The following is an 18,737-nucleotide window of genomic DNA, read 5'->3' on the forward strand; positions in this document are numbered from 1 at the left end:
AAACAAACTCATACAATTATCAGCTTTTTTTCCCCTTATATGACTACTAGAGAGATTTACTGTGTCTTCCAAGGCTATTTAGCAGATGCTGGAGTTACAGCACAGTGAGTTTAACTCAAGAGAGAAACTCTGAACACAGAGTGCTCAACTCCACAAGGATTCCAAGTCACAAATCTACCTGAGCACTCTATCACAGTCAGCTTTATCATCACCTGCAAATGGCATGGAACAAAACAAATATATATGAACATATGAAACAACTTTAATTACAAAAATAAAATTTAAATTCTATATACACACATACACACACAGAGAGAGTACCATACATTTACTTATTACATACAAATTCTGCTTCTCAACTACAAAGTTATGTATACAGTGTAAACAGTGTAAGAATTCTAAAGCCTCCTGGACGTCTTTCATCCTAAGTCTCATACTTGTTTTCCGCCCACAGTTGGACTGGGACTTCAAATCCACATGAACATTTACTATCACATTTGTTTCCTCCCTAAAAAGAAACTCTAAAAAGCTATTACTAAACCAACAGTATGTCTAACAAATACTATTATCTTAGATCCAATAATACACAATATCTAAGATAAGTAAAAGGCTTTTAATCTCCTTCTACTTCATCAGCAACACTTCATTTCATACATAAAATTCCCTAATCTTCCTACATTCCTAGTGATCTTAAAATGGAAACCAGGTCATGTCACTGAATCTAGTTCTCTTTTTTTCTTTTGGCCAGAAAGCCCAACACTGAAAATGCATTTTTTTTTTATTAATTTGCATCACAACAGGTTTCTATGAATTAAGCCCAGCCTCCCAGGCCTGTCTTTATAGCTAAGATACATGCAGGTGAAAAATAAAAGATTAGCTCAGTTACTTGTCTTCCCACCACATAACCATTTAAAATAATTTTCCAAGGAGCAAAGTGAATTACATAATTGTGCTGACATCAGAGTCCCAATTTGTCTTTACTTTACTAAGCAACCTCCTTTTCTGTATATCTCAAAGACTACTGGCGATAAGAACAGGGCACTAAGAAACGGATGACTGACAACAACGATGTATGTAGAAATACATACGTAGCAAATATTTCTTTCAAATAAACATATGCTCAAAGTCTGTATTTAAAGAACTATATTGAGAGGTAACATCTCTCTTACTACTGTATTCCAAACACACCTATTACAGTGCCTGGTATACGGCAGGTGTTTAATATGTAGTATTATGTACACAAATGAATAAATTGTGTGGAAAAAAAGTAGTATATTCAACTCCATGCTGGTTCAATGGCTAACAATGTCCACTTCAGTTTGGGGGATAACTTACCAAAGCTGGTAAAGGAAAATGACAGAACAGTATAAAATTCTTGTAGGAGTGATAATTTTGCAAATCTATCAAAAAATAATTATCACATATTAAAAATGAAACACAGATAATTGTGAAGTTATGTCCATCTTGGGGTTAATAATAAGCCCTGAGACAGAAAATGCTGGTCCATGCACAGCGGCTGCCCAAGCTCCTTCCCAGCGGCAGGGCATTATATAGAACAGTAGGTAAATAAAAGTTTCTGAGCCATTCCAGTATTCCCGCTGTTCTGATATATGAGAGACAAGTTGTAGGCAATATCTCTTCGTAAGTCTATCTGGTCAATTTCTATACCCTAGGGGGAAAATACAAAAATGAGAGTATTTCAAACTGACAACCAGGACAATTTTACAGCAAATAAAGAGCTTTTGTAAGTGTTCAAAAAATTATTAAAATTCATATTACTAAAAAAAACTATAAAACTAGGCATATACCTTGAATATACATTTTTATCAGGTAATGCTGATTTCAGTTAATTGTTATAGTAACTGTTTCACCAAATATTTTAAAATCTCTAACCAATAAGTTAAAGGAAAAAAGTTTCATCCACAAGACAAAGCAGAATAAACACCAGATGAATTAGGATTTAAGAGTAAAAAAAATGAAACCATAAAAGAAAAAATACAGTTGAATAATAATATAACCTTGGTAGGAAAAGCCCTTTTAAGTATAATAAACAGCAAAAGTAGGAACTAGAGAAAGACTGACATGACTTCATAAAAAATGTAAAACTTCTGCATGTAGGAAAAAAATCATAACACAAATGAACAGATGAGAAAAAAAATATCTATACTATATAACAGGAAGTTATATAAAACATAGGTCTAGGAGGGCATACGCCAAATTTATTATAATGAATACCTTATGGATGTTATTACTTTTTTTTTTCTACTTAAATAACCCAAGCAATGACCTCAATGGAGTAGATTAGATCTATGTTCCTATTCTTCCCCAAACAAAAATTTGGAGTCAACTAAGAACATCTGCATCAATGAAAAATGTTGCCCTATAAAGCTTAAGGAGCAATACATAAATTATTTATGAAGTTAAGAACACAAAAGTATATGTATTTCATCAGCATAACTATAAGAGTAGGTATCCATTTGCTTAATGACTAAAGTTGAACAAGGGTAACAGAAAAGAGTTGTGAGGGAATGGGGGACTATGAGTGCAACTTTTAAAACTGAACAATAACATACTTTCCTTCAGAAATTAGGCTTTAAACACAGATTATCATAGTATTGGCAACACTCACCCTATATTACATTAACTTAAACAAAGCTTCATTTATACTGATCTTTAATCTCTATAAAGAAGTGTGTTAGCTACACTTTTGAACTTGAAAATGAATAACGGCTACAGAACTCAATACTCAGGATTCCTGTCTACCAGCTCACACCTGTAAACCACAGGGCTATCTTAGGATAACCGAAATGGTCATAACCTCGAGTCATATGTGTCTACATGGTGGCTGATTAGGTCAGTAGGCCAGGATGTCAAACAATTACTTGTTGCTGAACATAACTAAATAAGTGCATTCAGTAAGGGGAGAATACATTTTAATACATAAGCTAATTAATTTCACTGTCTGGACCACAATACTGAGCTAACTGAACTTATCAATAGATGAAATGTCTCCTCAGTTTTTTAAAGTAAATCATACAGTACCTCTACCACAAGCGGAGGGAGCTCCAGGGCCTTCTGATAATAGTGGATTGCAAGATGATGCAGCCCCAGCTGGTGAAGGGCACGGCCCAAGTTGTAGAATGTCTCCTGGCAAGGCCCACGTAAACTGAGGTATCGATTAAGAAAGGAAAAGCCCTACCAAAGAGAAAAGATAATAATAATAATTCAGTAGTTCAGGCATTTGACAAGCATGTGCAGGGGCAGGAATACAATCTTCTGTTTTTGGCTACCCTGTGCAGCATGCAGGATCTTAGTTCCCCAATCAGGGACTGAATCCACATCCACTACATTAGAAGTGTGGAGCCTTAATCAATGGACGACCAGGGAAGTCCCCCAATTTTTTTTTAAAGACAGTCTCACCCTAAAAGGATATATGTCTGTGGTACAGTGTCATATCATAATATAGTTCAGATTTCTTCTGAAGGTGTAAAGGAGATATATTTTTTTAACTAAAGACAAAAAACTCACAGAAAACAAAGCCAAATGTTATAACTAGCTATCAAAGACTCATAATCTAAAACAGAGAATATATATTTTTATGGTTTCAAGTTGGTTTTTGTGGCATTAGAGGCTAGTAAAACTTTAGATTTGAGATACATGTCTAAAAGCTTGACCAAAATATAAACTCCAAGCTCTTATGATAATTTAGAAACGTGCATCCTCAGGAACAAACTCACTTGAGTATATCTGACCTTGCTGGTTAAATGGTGCCTTTCATATACCTCTCAGAACCTTAATAACTCCTTAACGTTAAAAAACCTGATTTTCTTTTTCCCCTCTGAAAGCTTCTGACTCAGCAGCTCTATGGAGAAACTGACTATCTCAGAGCACAGCTATAATGAAGCATGCTCCCTGGGTGCCACAGCACCCAGAAAAGCAACCTGCTTCATCACTTCTTCCTGCATTCACTTTCCCCTTCAATGCAACTTCAGCTTCTACCATGCAAAGAAAGCTACAAACTGCAAGATGCAAGTAACTGATGTAAGCAATTAAGCAAATATATTACCTGAGAATTAAATCAACAAATTTGTATGTATAAAAAATAAAATGCAATTATTTCCTGGGTGATCTGGTATGTAATAAATGGTCACAAATTTTTCTTCATAAATAAATAATAAAAATTAAGGAATTTGTTAGAATTAATGCATTCTAGGAATAAAAAGTATGCTCAATTAACAAGTCATATTTTCTGCATGATAAATGAATCCATTTGAGTACATGAATATGACTTCTACTGAAAAACGTGGTTCTTTTAAGTAATAGCAGACAAGCTATTACTCTCAGAAGAATCAAATCTATATGTTTAAAAATGAGAAATTCAAAGACAAAAATCTAAGAAAGAACATTTACTTTCTTTCCCTGATTACTTAAAAAACAGGTATATACATGCATCAAACATAAAAACTGAAATAAAGCAGAAATGTTGAGGATACAGGGGTGAACGAGATAGACCAGATCTCCGATCTCTTGGAGTTTATATTTTCACTAGAGGAGATGAGCTATGTTAAGAAGGTAAACAGGAAAACAAAAAGGTAATGCAAACTGCTTTACAAACTAAGACTTTAAAAGAGCAATCTGTGGTGATGACGTAAGGAGACAGTCACACAGGCACATATGTATACATTATCGTACGTCTATATTATTTTTTTTTTCCATTTATTTTTATTAGTTGGAGGCTAATTACTTTACATCATTGCAGTGGTTTTTGTCATACATTGAAATGAATTAGCCATGGATTTACATGTATTCCCCATCCCGGTCCCCCCTCCCACCTCCCTCTCCAGCCGATCCCTCTGGGTCTTCCCAGTGCACCAAGCCCGATCACTTGTCTCATGCACCCAACCTGGGCTGGTGATCTGTTTCACCCTAGATAATATACATGTTTCGATGCTGTTCTCTTGAAACATTTCCACCCTCGCCTTCTCCCAGAGTCCACACGTCTATTCTACACATCTGAGTCTCTTTTTCTGTTTTGCATATAGGGTTGTCGTTTCCATCTTTCTAAATTCCTTATATGTGTGTTAGTATACTGTAATGGTCTTTATCTTTCTGGCTTACTTCGCTCTGTATAATGGGCTCCAGTTTCATCCATCTCATTAGAACTGATTCAAATGAATTCTTTTTAATGGCTGAGTAATATTCCATGGTGTATATGAGCCCATTACAGTATACTAACACATATATATGGAATTTAGAAAGATGGTAACGATAACCCGATATGCAAAACAGAAAAAGAGACTCAGATGTATATTTTTAAAAACTAATTTAAAAATTCTTTAGGACCTGGAAGACTGGAAGCCTCTGAGGCTCCAGAATACAAGAAAGCCTGCACAGGATTCCCTAACATTCTGCCTGAGCCTTCTCTTCTGACCTGGCTGTGCACCTTTCCACATAGCTGTGTAGTTTTGGCCGGGAGTACTCCTATATGTTGATCCATGAGTGCTGAACACAGGAGTGGATACTCCCAACAGGTGCACTAAGCAGGTACTACTTTTGAAGCAGGGTAATAAAAGCATTAAGTATATTCATCTTTAAAGAACATAAAATCAAGTAATGAGAAATCCAAATGAATTACCTGCACAATAAGAGCATGTCTCTTTAATACATACTTCTGGGATGCCATGTGAATAAAGGTTAGGCCTATACAAAGGTTATAGAGTGGCTCCTGGGGATGGGTGCGAAAGGCCTGCACATACTGTCCTGAAAAATGAGCAGTGATGTTAGATGACAGGACAAAAACACAATTCCTTATTTCTTCAACACTTACTTAAGTATAGTTTAAGGTAAATAAATATTGCTATCACTTTAACAGATACAAAGGTTATATTCTAAAATATCAACCAGATGCATATTAATAGGAATTTTAAAATATATAACATATAACAAAAAGAAAAGGATTTACCCATCAACATATTTTGACCATGATGATTAAAACTGAGTACAAAAGTAGCTTTTTTAAAGGTACAGTTAGACATTTCCAAGTAGAGTAGTACTTCGAAAACAAACAATTGAGTAACTGATCATAAATCTATTTTACAACCTCAAGTCTTTTAAAAAACTAATGGGGGAATGTGTCTGTTGGTGAATTCTTTCATAAAACTAACTGAGACCTGTCTTATAGATGCTAATGTGATGGATCATGGAGGTGAGAAAAAGAAAAATAGTTTTGTTTTTTAGGTTTATGAGTATTATTGTCTCAAACGTAGCAATTGTTTTTCCTGAGAAGAGCTAAATGTATCTAATAACAAGATAAAAATTCAGGGTTTTATGAATTCCATGTAGTCTATATAAACAATTATCTCATGTCAAAAGTCTAACTATATGAGATAGAGGAATTTTAGCAAATTTTTCTTGTAAAGGAATGATCTATAATTTATTATATAGATAAGAAAACTTCTATTCCAGAAGGAACAGCACTGTAAAGTCTCCTTACCAGCACAAATGGTAGACTGCCATTTAGACTTTCTATTTTAATCTCTTTTATATATAGTTTTCTTAATATTAAACTAATAATTCCAAAAAAGAATACACAGTGAAAAAAAGCTTCAACATCTGATGTTCAAGATTACTGGCTGAACAACTATAAAAACAGCAACCGTACACAAGAAACATTAAAGCATTAAACAGCCAAAATCACAGTATACTCAGAAGTGAATCTGGCAATATATCTTATTGCCAGCAGCAGGAGATACATGCCTCATTTTAAGTTTAAACTTCTGGTTAAGTATTTTTCTACTTGCTTGCTCCTGGTTCCTTATTACAGAAATTTCCTATAAATGGTTAATGAATTTTCCCTCTATTTAATTATTAATAAGAATTATAAAGACTTGTTTCACACTAGTCAGAATGGCCATCATCAAAAAGTCTACAAACAATAAATGCTGAAGGTGCTGTGGAAAAAAGGGAACTCCCCTTCACTGTTGGTAGGAATTAAATTTGTTCAGCCACTATGGAGAACAGTATGGAGTTTCCTTAAAAAAACTAAGAATAGAACTACCATATGATCCAGCAGTCCCACTCCTGGGCATATATCCAGAGAAAAACACGGTTTGAAAAGGTACATACACACTCACATAGCCAAGACATGGTAGCAACTTAAATGTCCATTGACAGATGAATGGATAAAAAAGATCTGTTACATATATACAATGGAAGATTACTCGGCCATTAAAAGAGTGAAATAATGCCATTTGCTGCAACATGGGTGGGCCTAGAGATTATCATACTAAGCAAAGTAAGTCAGACAAAGACAAATGCCATATGATATCACTTACATGCAGAATCCCCCCCCCCGCCCCCCCAAAAATAGATACAAATGAATGTATTTACGAAACAGACTCTCAGACTCTAAAAGCAAACATGGTTACCAAGGCAGAAAGGTGGTGGTGGTGGGGGATAAATCATGAGTTTGGGATTGGCATACACACTACTCTACTTGAAACAGATAACCAACAGGGACCTATTGTATAGCACAGGGAACTCTACTTAGTATTCTATAATAACCTAAATGGGCAAAGAATTTGAAAAAGAACAGATATATGTATATGTAAAAAAATAAATCAAGGCAAAGAAAAAAAAGACTTGTCTCCTAAAGGAATAAACTATCAAAAAATCTTAAGTCCCTTTTTATACTATAGCAAATTAAAATCATTTAGCAAAGCATCCATAACTAATGAAAATTATTTTGAGAACAAACAAGCCTAAGTCACACTTTAAAGTCCACTTCAAAGACCTACTTTAACGACTTAGTTGAGCCTTTTGAAACCAAAGCATCACAAGAAAAATAAATATTTATTATAATTACTGTGAATACTTAAAACCACTTACTATATGTCCTAGACATTATTTTAAGTACTTTATATTAACTCATTTAATTTTCACAATAATCTACAAGGTTATCTCCATTTCAGAGTCACAGAAACCTAAGCAGAGAGAGAGAGAGAGAGAGAGAGAGACAAAGCCATGCACCAGGACACTCACCAAGTGCATGCTTAAAACTACCAGACACGAAGGCATTGTGTCCGTTTAAGACACATAGGGCATGATTATCTGGGTTTTTCAGCATTAAACGCAGACAAAAGCGATGATGTCGTACTTCCTGGGAATGCATGGTAACTTGATTGAAAATGTTCCAGAGCTGGGGTTTATTGACATTTTCCATTACCATTATTCTAAAATTGCAAAAAGAGAATGAGGGTAAAAAATAGTGTACAGAGAAAAAACTTCTTGATTTTTAAGACTGAAACCCTTCAGTGCTGTCCCATCAACAATGAAATTCACCACCCCCAATAAGGGGTATGTAGTGTTTCTTCATCTTGTTTCTGCTTTTCAACAAACTTTTAAACCAAAAAAACAGAATCAAGAGGATTAAGTTTTATCTTTTCTCTCCCAGCCCACTCATAGCTGCAATACAATGAACACTGAATAATAATGCATTATCAGACACTGGACAACTCACTTAACTCTCACAATAACCTATGAGGTGGTAATATTATGATGCCTGTTTTACCATTAAAAAATGGGGAGACTGAGGCACAAAAGTTTAAGTAAACCTCTTATGGGAGTGCATGCTCTTTTATACTGCTTCCAAGAACCACCAATGAACCGAATTAATCTGTAAGCAAGAGTTAAACAGCTTACTAAATCTTGAGCATGTAAAATTAAGTCAAAGTAAATATATATGCTCCATCAAAGAATCTAATTAAAATAGGTTATTGGAAAATCACCTAATATAGTTGTATGCCTTTCTGAAATTTTTGTCCAAAATTGCAGCAGAGAGACCAAAGTATTCTAGCTCTTTGCGTTTTGGCTTGTCTTCATAAAATGAGCAGTATTCCAATGAAGAATCTACAAGTAACTCAGCCTCCTGGAACCGGGATAGATCACATAAGGAGTATATGGCCTTCAAAAGGAGGTTCCACCAGTCATCTTTTGTCAAGACACTCGTGAGTACAGCAAATATTGCTAAAATGATACCAATGAAGATCAGTTAGGATACTATATTTCCAGAAGTAGCAGCATCAGAAAAAAATTAACATGATCTAATCTAAAGTTAAATTAAGTTGAATAACCATGGCCCTATAGGACCGAATTCTTGCCAGCATTCTTCTGACAACGATGAGGAGGGAGCTGCTTCCTTTTACTCCCTCAGCATGACTCCCCCTGCTCTACCTAACAAACAATCTGCAGTCCAAGGTAATCCTCTTCTGATTCATCCTCGGTCAAGTCCAGCTACATTATTTGTGTTTTTCAGTGCTAGCTTGGATATATGCACCTTCAGGGCAGAGCAAGGGTGCTTTCCATGACTGAGGTCAGATATGGGAGTGTGCACACACAAGGCATTCAAATGTTTACTAAAAGGATTTCAAATTCAAACAATCTTCTCTTCCTTATTTGTCTATAAGAAGTCTTCCTTTTACATCCCATGAGAAATACCAAATGCCATAAATTTTTTTTACCACCTCCAATTCAGTAATTCTCTTTCTGAGAATCTATCCTAAACAACTACTCAGAAATACGGATAAATCTATAAGCATAAAGATGATTACTATGGCATTACTTAGTTGGATGGCATCGTCGACTCAACGGACAAGAGTTTGAGCAAACTCCAGGAGACAGTGAACGACAGAGAGGCCTGACGTGCTGCAGGCTATGGGGCTGCAGAGTCAGACACGACTGAGTGACTGAACAACGACAGTGATATTACTTAGAAAAGAAAGTTATCAAAAGCAGCCATGTAATAATTTTAAAAAGAAGGGAATGATTAAATAAATTATAAAACCACTATCCAATGGAATATGACACATTCCTTAAATATGACAGCTACAAAGAGACTAAAGCATGAGAAAATATTGAGTGAAAAATTAGTACAGAGATGTATGTGTATGCTCAGTCATGTCTGATTCTTGTGCAAACCCCATGGACTGTAGCCCACTAGGCTTCCCTGTTCATGAAACTTTCCAGACGAGAATATTGGAATGGGTTGCCATTTCCTCCTCCGGGGACCTTCCTGACCCAGGGATCGAACTCACATCTCCTGCATCTCCTGTATTGGCAGGCAGATTCTTTACCAGTGATCCACCTTGGAAGCCCCAGTACAAAGATACATGTCACATAAAGTGCCCGAGATAATCCAACCATGATGCACTAGTATAATGTGATCCTCATCATGATGAAACTATTAATAACAAAACAAAGACCTTATGAGTTTAAGAAAAACCAACAATGACCCTGAAATGAGGAAACAGTGGAAGAGCAAACAGGCGGGATCAGATAGAGAAAAATATAACTTGAGGAAACATAGTCCAAACTAATGTGGGCAGAGGCAGAAGCCACTGGGTTAAGCCCAGAATCAATGAACTTAAGAGATGGCAAGGCTCTAAGGCTGTATTATGAGCACCTGAGCCCACATCCTATCCTCTGACTCTCTTCCCCCACAACATCTTGCTTATGTCCTTATATTGTCTTAACAGATTCAGCTCATCTGGATTCTAAAACCTTGTCCACTGCACACTGCCATGTCAGTAATAACGGTTTAATTAATATCTGTGGACATGTTTAACAATGAAATAACTTTCTGCCAGACTGGTAACTCTAGTTTATAGACTAGGTCTTTTCCAAAGTTCTCTTGAGTAATAATGTCACCCAACATCTTTGATCCTTTTCCAGCTAAAAATAGATGGTTTTAAAGTCGCATATTTGAGATTGGGCCAAAGCAATTTATTTGCAGAATTTCTATGACTGTTGTTACATTTGTCAAAAATGAATTTAACAGAGACAAATTCACTTATCAAAGAAGAGCTTAACATATGCAGCTGAAGTAACCAGACAAATAAAGCACTCTGTATTATCTAATTATCACAAATTCTTAAAATAGGGTATGGTTTATTCTGAAAAAGTCAAAATCAGAAGATTGTTTTAGCTTTTTTCACAGAAGGATCTAAGTAGACACCTGCTTTTTAATTTTCTTACACTCAAGTATTTACATATAATCTTTCTTTTTTGAAAACACCAAATAAGTTTACTTTTCCTAAGGGATCTAGACTAGAAAATATAATTTTCAATAAGATTACTGTCACGTGCTACTTCATGAGTTTTTTTTTCTCCCAAGTCAGCCCAGTTTTACACAATAAAGCAAGTGAAAGTAATTACAAAGAAAAAAAAGGTAATTACCTTTTGCATCACAATTTGCTGACTCTTGGTCATTGTTGTCTGATATTTTGTCTCTTGACACTTTAATAAGGTAGAGATGCCTCTCTCCAGATTTGGAACTGGATATCAAACAGACTTGGGCTCTATTCATTGCTACCTGAATTAAAGATAATTGAAAATTTTTAGTCATGTACATGTATGCTAAGTTGCTTCAGTTGTGTGCAACTCTTTGCGACCCCATGGACTGTAGCCCGCCAGGCTCCTCTGCCCATAGGGATTCTCCAGGCAAGAATACTGGAGTGGGTTGCCATGCCTTCCTCCAAGGGATCTTCAATCCAGGGATTGAACCCAGGTCTCCTGTGGTTCCTGCACTGCAGGTGGGTTCTCTACCATTGAGCCACTGGGGAAGCCTTTTTAGTCCATGATTTTTTTAAAGAAAATCTATGGAAAACAAGTATCACAGATGTATCTGAAAGCTTCTTTAGTAAGGGGAATAAAACACCAATTATCATGTATATGAACACCTAAAAGAGCATGAATAGACTTATTTTTTCCTTAATAAGGGAGTCCAAGTCACACTACCCACCTTAGTAAGGAAAAAGAAAGCCATTCACATTATATTTATCTCACACACACATAGAAAGTTAACTATCTCCCTGTAAAAAGCCAGACTCAGAACAGATGTCATACCCAGAAAACATCTCTGCAAAGGAAACAATACTGGTACATAGTAGTGTCCACAGGGCCAAAAACAGACACCATGATGGTCCTCATTTTTCTAAATATGCACTAGCAAAGATTTTATTTTACAATCTGTAGTCAAGTTTATGCTTTCATGTAGACTTTCAATTACATACATTAATCTCTAGGTTGTCTGCCTTTTATCTGACTTTCACTTTAAAAAGTTTAAGAGTAAAAGGGAGTTACAAAATAATTATGATCTATGTTTAAACAAAATTCTAAACATTTAAAAAGGCAACAAGGCTAATATAAAGACAGATCACCACCTACCTTTAAAAGCATGGCTAACATGGTAAGCAAGGTATCCACATAACCATACATTTTGCCTTGTGAAAACAACAGAGTAGAACGTTGAAGCAGTAACTTCAGTTCCTAAAGAAATAAGCACAGGATAGTGTGACAAGATCCCTTTGTTTCAAGTTGTTTTGCTTGCATAGAAAAACTATCTCTTAGAAACTAAACCTTAAGAACATCTGCTTTGTGATCTCCCACAATAATTAAAACTCAACATTTTAATAACTATAAATTACATTAATAATTACGATGTTGTAACTTTAGATTCAAAATCATTTTTCAGAAACACTGAATGTAATACACTGAACTTAAACTTGGATATAAGCTGGAGAGACATCCTTAAAGTCTCTAAAATATAAGAAAAGTTCTAAAATATAGCCCACCAAGAATAACTTCCACATCGCATGGCCTACCTGCTGCGCTGCGTTTGCATCTTGTGCTAATGTATCTGGATCATACATTGGTTCCAGGGCTTCCAGAGCTTTCTCGGGACGACCCAACTGCTGCTGAAGGGTGGAAAGTGAAATTCTTGCATCCAAATGAAGAGGGGCCAGATCAACCACTTTGCTATAGCTTTCGGCAGCACGCTCCATATAGCCTAAGGCCTTTAAGCATTCTAAAACGATGTTAAAATAAAGACATGTAAGAGGGCCAAAATTATTTCTCCATTTTAAAAGAAATGTTACAGCAATATAAAAATTATAACAAGAAAGAGATTAGTGCATATTTCTGTATTTTAAAACAACTATCCCTTCCAATCTCTATACTATAAATATGTGATCAATATATAAATACACAATTTGGTGTTCTGCTTTATTAACTTATATTATGCTTTCAACATTTCCCCATGCCTTCACTGGCATTCTGACTGGTCACAATATTCAATTAAATTTATTAATTACTTAACCATACTGCTTGACATTTAGGTTATTCCTCAATTTTTACTCTAATAAATAACCCCACAGTAAACATCTTCATGTATATAAGCCGGAGTTCACAAAGTGGGAGACCAATTTAACCCACAGATATGCTTTGTTGGGCCACAGTACTGTTAAAAACAGTAAACTGTCTACATCTTTAAAAGTTAGGATTTTTTATGAAATCCAAGTCACTGCGTGCTTTCAGGAAATCTGGGTTTGGCAACAGCTGAGTCCCTTCATTCCCACATGCTTCACCAGCCATGCCGAGAAACAGTGGCACCCTTTAGACGGGGCTCTCCAGTTCCCAACCTGCCTGGGCCTCTCACTCACCTACTTCACTCACTGTTACTTGCCAGGCTCCTGAGTTTTGTGATCTCCAATATAAAATACCTCTCCTCACATCATTCAATTACTTCCTCAGAGTAAGTCCTTAGAGGTGAAGTTCTTGGGCCCTATTCCTCATACGTTATGCCAATCAATCACGAAGTCCTATAGTTTGATGATGAATTCCCAGTAAGCGTTTCTTCTCCCCCCGCCAAACAGCCACAGCACTTAAAAACACAGGCCCTTCCACCTCTTCTCCTCCTTTCTGCACTGATCTCCTAAGAAGGTATTTTGCATCCTAGTGTTTTCTCAAATCTCAAATTTCTCAAATATCTCCTTACCACTATCTTCAGGTTAAACTCTGGTAACGAAGGAAGACTACTAAATATGAGTGAATCACCAGGATGGAATTTCTCATAATTTTTCACTTGTCACTTTAAAAGATACTTCATTATTACGCTATAAGTATTAAATTCCTCTAATGATGTTTCTTTTCTACTGTTCCAAATTTCCTTATGATTTTTAGACAATACTGAGGTTTTACCTCCCATTCATCTAAGGCTACATATGTTCAACATAGAAAAAGCATTTATCAGTATCATGATTATAATTAAAGAGGATTTTAAAACATCTACTGCTAGTAACAAGAGCAGTTTCAAAACCACAGCCATACAGAAGGCAATAAAAATTTTAATTCCGTTTATCTCTTTTAAAATTCAAAACCCACAAATAATGTAACTTTTTATGTAAACTAATGTACGTAAACTTTTACATCTGTATTCCTATTCAGTCATCCAAATAAATGTTATCTTAACCATTAAGTACTCTGTTATTTCATATCTGTGATATGGTCCACTGGAGAAGGGAATGGCAAACCACTTCGGTATTCTTGCCTTGAGAACCCCATGAACAGTATGAAAAAGCAAAAAGAGAGGACACTGAAAGAGGAACTCCCCAGGTTGGTAGTGCCCGATATACTACTGGAGATCAGTGGAGAAATAACTCTAGAAAGAATGAAGAGACGGAGCCAAAGCAAAAACAACACCCAGTTGTGGATGTGACTGGTGATGGAAGTAAAGTCCAATGCTGTAAAGAGCAAAACTGCATAGGAACCTGGAATGTTAGGTCCATGAATCAAGGCAAATTGGAAGTGGTCAAACAGGAGATGGCAAGAGTGAACGTTGACATTTTAGCATCAGCGAACTAAACTGGACTGGAATAGGTGAATTTAACTCAGATGACCGTCATATCTATTACTGTGGGCAAGAATCCCTTAGAAGAAATGGAGTAGCCATCACAGTCAACAAAAGAGTCCGAAACGCAGTACTTGGATGCAATCTCAAAAACAACAGAATGATCTCTGTTTATTTCCAAGGCAAACCATTCAATATCACGGTAATCCAAGTCGATGCCCCAACCAATAACGCTGAAGAAGGTGAAGTTGAACGGTTCTATGAAGACCTACAAGACCTTCTAGAACTAACACCAAAAAAAGATGTCCTTTTCATTATATGGGACTGGAATGCAAAAACAGGAAGTCAAGAAACACCTGGAGTAACAGGCAAATTTGGCCTTGGAGTACGGAATGAAGCAGGGCAAAGGCTAACAGAGTTCTGCCAAGAGAACGCACTGGTCATAGTAAACACCCTCTTTCAACAACACAAGACTTTACACATGGACATTACCAGATGGTTAACACTGAAATCAGATTGATTATATTCTTTGTAGCCAAAGATGGAGAATCTCTATATAGTCAGCAAAAACAAGACCAGGAGCTGACTGTGGCTCAGATCATGAACTCCTTATTGCCAAATTCTTAGTTCAATTTCTTAAACTGAAGAAAGTAGGGAAAACGACTAGACCATTCAGGCATGACCTAAATCAAATCCCTTATGATTATACAGTTGAAGTGAGAAAGAGATTTAAGGGACTTGATCTGATAGACAGTCTTCATGACACTGTACAGGAGACATTGATCAAGACCATCCCCAAGAAAAAGAAATGCAAAAAAGCAAAATGTCTGTCTGAGGAGGCCTTACAGATAGCTGTGAAAAGAAGAGAAGCGAAAAGCAAAGGAGAAAAGGAAAGATATACCCAACTGCATGCAGAGTTCCAACAAATAGCTAGGAGAGATAAGAAAGCCTTCCTCAGGGATCAGTGCAAAGAAATAGAAGGAAACAATAGAATGGGAAAGACTAGAGATCTCTTCAAGAAAATTAGAGACACCAAGGGAACATTTCATGCAAAGATGGGCTCAAAAAAGTACAGTAATGGTATGAAACTCACAGAAGCAAAAGATATTAAGAAGAGGTGGGAAGAATACACAGAAGAACTATACAAAAAAGATCTTCACCACCTAAAAAGATAATCACGATGGTGTGATCACTCACCTAGAGCCAGACATCCAGGAATGTGAAGTCAAGTGGGCCTTAGAAGCATCACTAAGAACAAAGCTAGTGGAGGTGATGAAATTCCAGTTGAGCTATTTCAAATCCTGAAAGATGATGCTGTGAAAGTGCTGCACTCAATATGCCAGCAAATTTGGAAACTCAGCAGTGGCCACAGGACTGGATAAGGGCAGTTTTCATTCCAATCCCAAAGAAAGGCAATGCCAAAGAATGCACAAACTACAGCACAATTACACTCATCTCACATGCTAGTAAAGAAATGCTCAAAATTCTCTAAGCCAGGCTTCGGCAATACGTGAACCGTGAACTTCCAGATATTCAAGCTGGATTTAGAAAAGGCAGAGGAACCAGAGATCATATTGCCAACATCTGGTGGATCATCAAAAAAGCAAGAGAGTTCCAGAAAAACATTTACTTCTGCTTTACTGACTACACCAAAGCCTTTGACTGTGTGGATCACAACAAACTGTGGAAAATTCTTCAAAAGATGGGAATACCAGACCACCTGACCTGCCTCTTGAGAAACCTGTACACAGGTCAGGAAGCAACAGTTAGAACTGGACATGGAACAACAGACTGGTTCCCAACAGGAAAAGGAGTACGTCAAGGCTGTATATTGTAACCCTGCTTATTTAACTTATATGCAGAGTACATCATGAGAAACGCTGGGTTGGAAGAAGCACAGCTGGAATCAAGATTGCTGGGAGAAATATCAATAACCTCAGATATGCAGATGACACCACCCTTATGGCAGAAAGTGAAGAAGAACTAAAGAGCCTCTTGATGAAAGTGAAAGAGGAGAGTGAAAAAGTTGGCTGAAAGATCAACATTCAGAAAGTTAAGCTCATAGCATCTGGTCCCATCACCTTATGACAAATAGATGGGGAAACAGTGGCTGATTTTATTTTGGGCTCCAAAATCACTACAGATGGTGACTACAGCCATGAAATTAAAAGACACTTACTCATTGAAAGGAAAGTTATGACCAACCTAGACAGCATATTAAAAAGCAGAGACATTACTTTGTCAACAAAGGTCCGTTTAGTCAAGGCTATGGTTTTTCCTTTAGTCATGGATGGATGTGAGAGTTGGACTATAAAGAAAGCTGAGCACCAAAGAATTGATGGTTTTGAACTGTGGTGTTAGAGAAGATTCTTGAGAGTCCTTTGGACTGCAAGGAGATCCAACCAGTCCATCCTAAAGGAGATCAGTCCTGGGTGTTCATTGGAAGGACTGATGCTGAAGCTGAAACTCCGATACTTTGGCCACCTGATGCGAAGAGCTGACTCATTGGAAAAGACCCTGATGTTGGGAAAGATTGGAAGCAGGAGGAGAAGGGGATGACAGAGGATGAGATGGTTGGATGGCATCACCGACTCGATGGACATGGGCTTGGGTGAACTCCGGGAGTTGGTGTTGGACAGGGAGGCCTGGAGTGCTGCGGTTCATAGGGTTGCAGAGAGTTGGACACGACTGAGCGACTGAACTAATACTGATCTGTGATATCAATCAATGCTCCTCTATTTAGAGAACTTTCTGCTACTTTAAAATATTTTTTGAAGTAGTATATAGTACTTCAATATATTTTATTGTATATATATATATATATATATATACACACACATATATACATATATATGTATTGTATATATATGTATATATGCTATATAGTACTTCATATATGTAGTATATATATACTATATAGCATATATATATATACAGCATATATATATAGCATATATAGTACTATATATGCTATATAGTACTTCAAAATATTTTAAATATTAAAACTTTGTCATTATACAATATTTGTAACAGAGACTATTCAAATTTCAAGGCATCTCTTATGTTGATCAATAGGAAATCCTACTAAAATATTTTTGTCTTTCATACATTTCTGGAAGAGATTTAGTAGTTTTTCTCAAGCTGTTTTTCCCACTCTAAACAATTTATTTCAGATTACTCTGGATTTAGATGCAGCGAAATAAATTGACAGATAAAATCCAATCTTGATTGGATTTGTTCAAACAACACTGAAAATATATTAACTTTTCCCTCAAAATAACATTAAATATAAATCCTTAAACGCTCTTCAAAAATTAGATTGCACTCTAACTCTGACAATCTATTACTAAAAACCAGAGCCTAAGGTTAAAACAGGTAAACGATAGGCATTTACAGTATTTTTAATCGGTACCTGTTAGTCCTTCTGTTTCACTCAGGTTCCATTAAGTGAATCATTCCCCAATGCATTTGTGAGGGAAAATCAGGTAGTGGTGAATCAAGACAATTTAAAATACTGACTTTGAAAAAACTGCCCTGAAACCAGAAATATTTTCACTAAGACATTAACATTTTATAACAACTATCACCATCTTGGGGAAGGTAAGTTCTTGCCTGCTTATGTGATTAAAACTTCCCCTTCCTACAGAAAAGAATTACCTGCATGCCGAAGCCAAACCACTGCGAGGTTGTATCTTTCAGAGCAGACCAGTGCACTAAGGAGGGGAAGTGCAGAATTATATTCACCAACATCCAGGAACGCTTCAGCAACATCAAGATAGAGGTCTCCCATGTCTTCAGGATTCTGTTCCACGAGTGTTGTCAACAGAGGCTAGACCCAAAAGTAACAGTCAAGCGTTCATTACAAATAAACACGTCTACTTGTATTTCTCTTTTTAACATATACACCAGTTATCTGAGGTCAATCTAAAAGGAGCAAGGCTTAATAAAAACAGCTTTACATGATCATTTCTTAAATCATTCCTGTGTCTCTATTATAAAGAATTCATACTGCCATCATTCACTCATTCAACACACTACTTCTGAAGATGTGTTA

General features: G+C 36.3%; 1 protein-coding gene across 2 annotated transcripts in view; it reads right to left on the minus strand.

The window, feature by feature from the left end:
• Positions 1-242: 242 nt before the first annotated feature.
• The window catches only part of GTF3C3 (general transcription factor IIIC subunit 3), a 30,091-nt gene continuing 11,596 nt past the window's right edge, over positions 243-18,737 (minus strand). For both annotated transcript variants that reach the window (XM_070458485.1, XM_070458486.1), the window contains 9 exons: positions 18,341-18,512; positions 12,660-12,862; positions 12,219-12,324; positions 11,233-11,364; positions 8,787-9,024; positions 8,041-8,231; positions 5,636-5,760; positions 3,043-3,195; positions 243-1,669 (listed from right to left, as the gene is read on the minus strand). In XM_070458485.1, the coding sequence (XP_070314586.1) occupies positions 1,547-1,669; positions 3,043-3,195; positions 5,636-5,760; positions 8,041-8,231; positions 8,787-9,024; positions 11,233-11,364; positions 12,219-12,324; positions 12,660-12,862; positions 18,341-18,512 (1,443 nt within the window). In that variant the 3' untranslated portion in view covers positions 243-1,546. The remainder of the gene's footprint in view (positions 1,670-3,042; positions 3,196-5,635; positions 5,761-8,040; positions 8,232-8,786; positions 9,025-11,232; positions 11,365-12,218; positions 12,325-12,659; positions 12,863-18,340; positions 18,513-18,737) is intronic.

This window comes from Odocoileus virginianus, chromosome 30, assembly GCF_023699985.2.
Source record: "Odocoileus virginianus isolate 20LAN1187 ecotype Illinois chromosome 30, Ovbor_1.2, whole genome shotgun sequence".
NCBI lineage: Eukaryota > Metazoa > Chordata > Mammalia > Artiodactyla > Cervidae > Odocoileus > Odocoileus virginianus.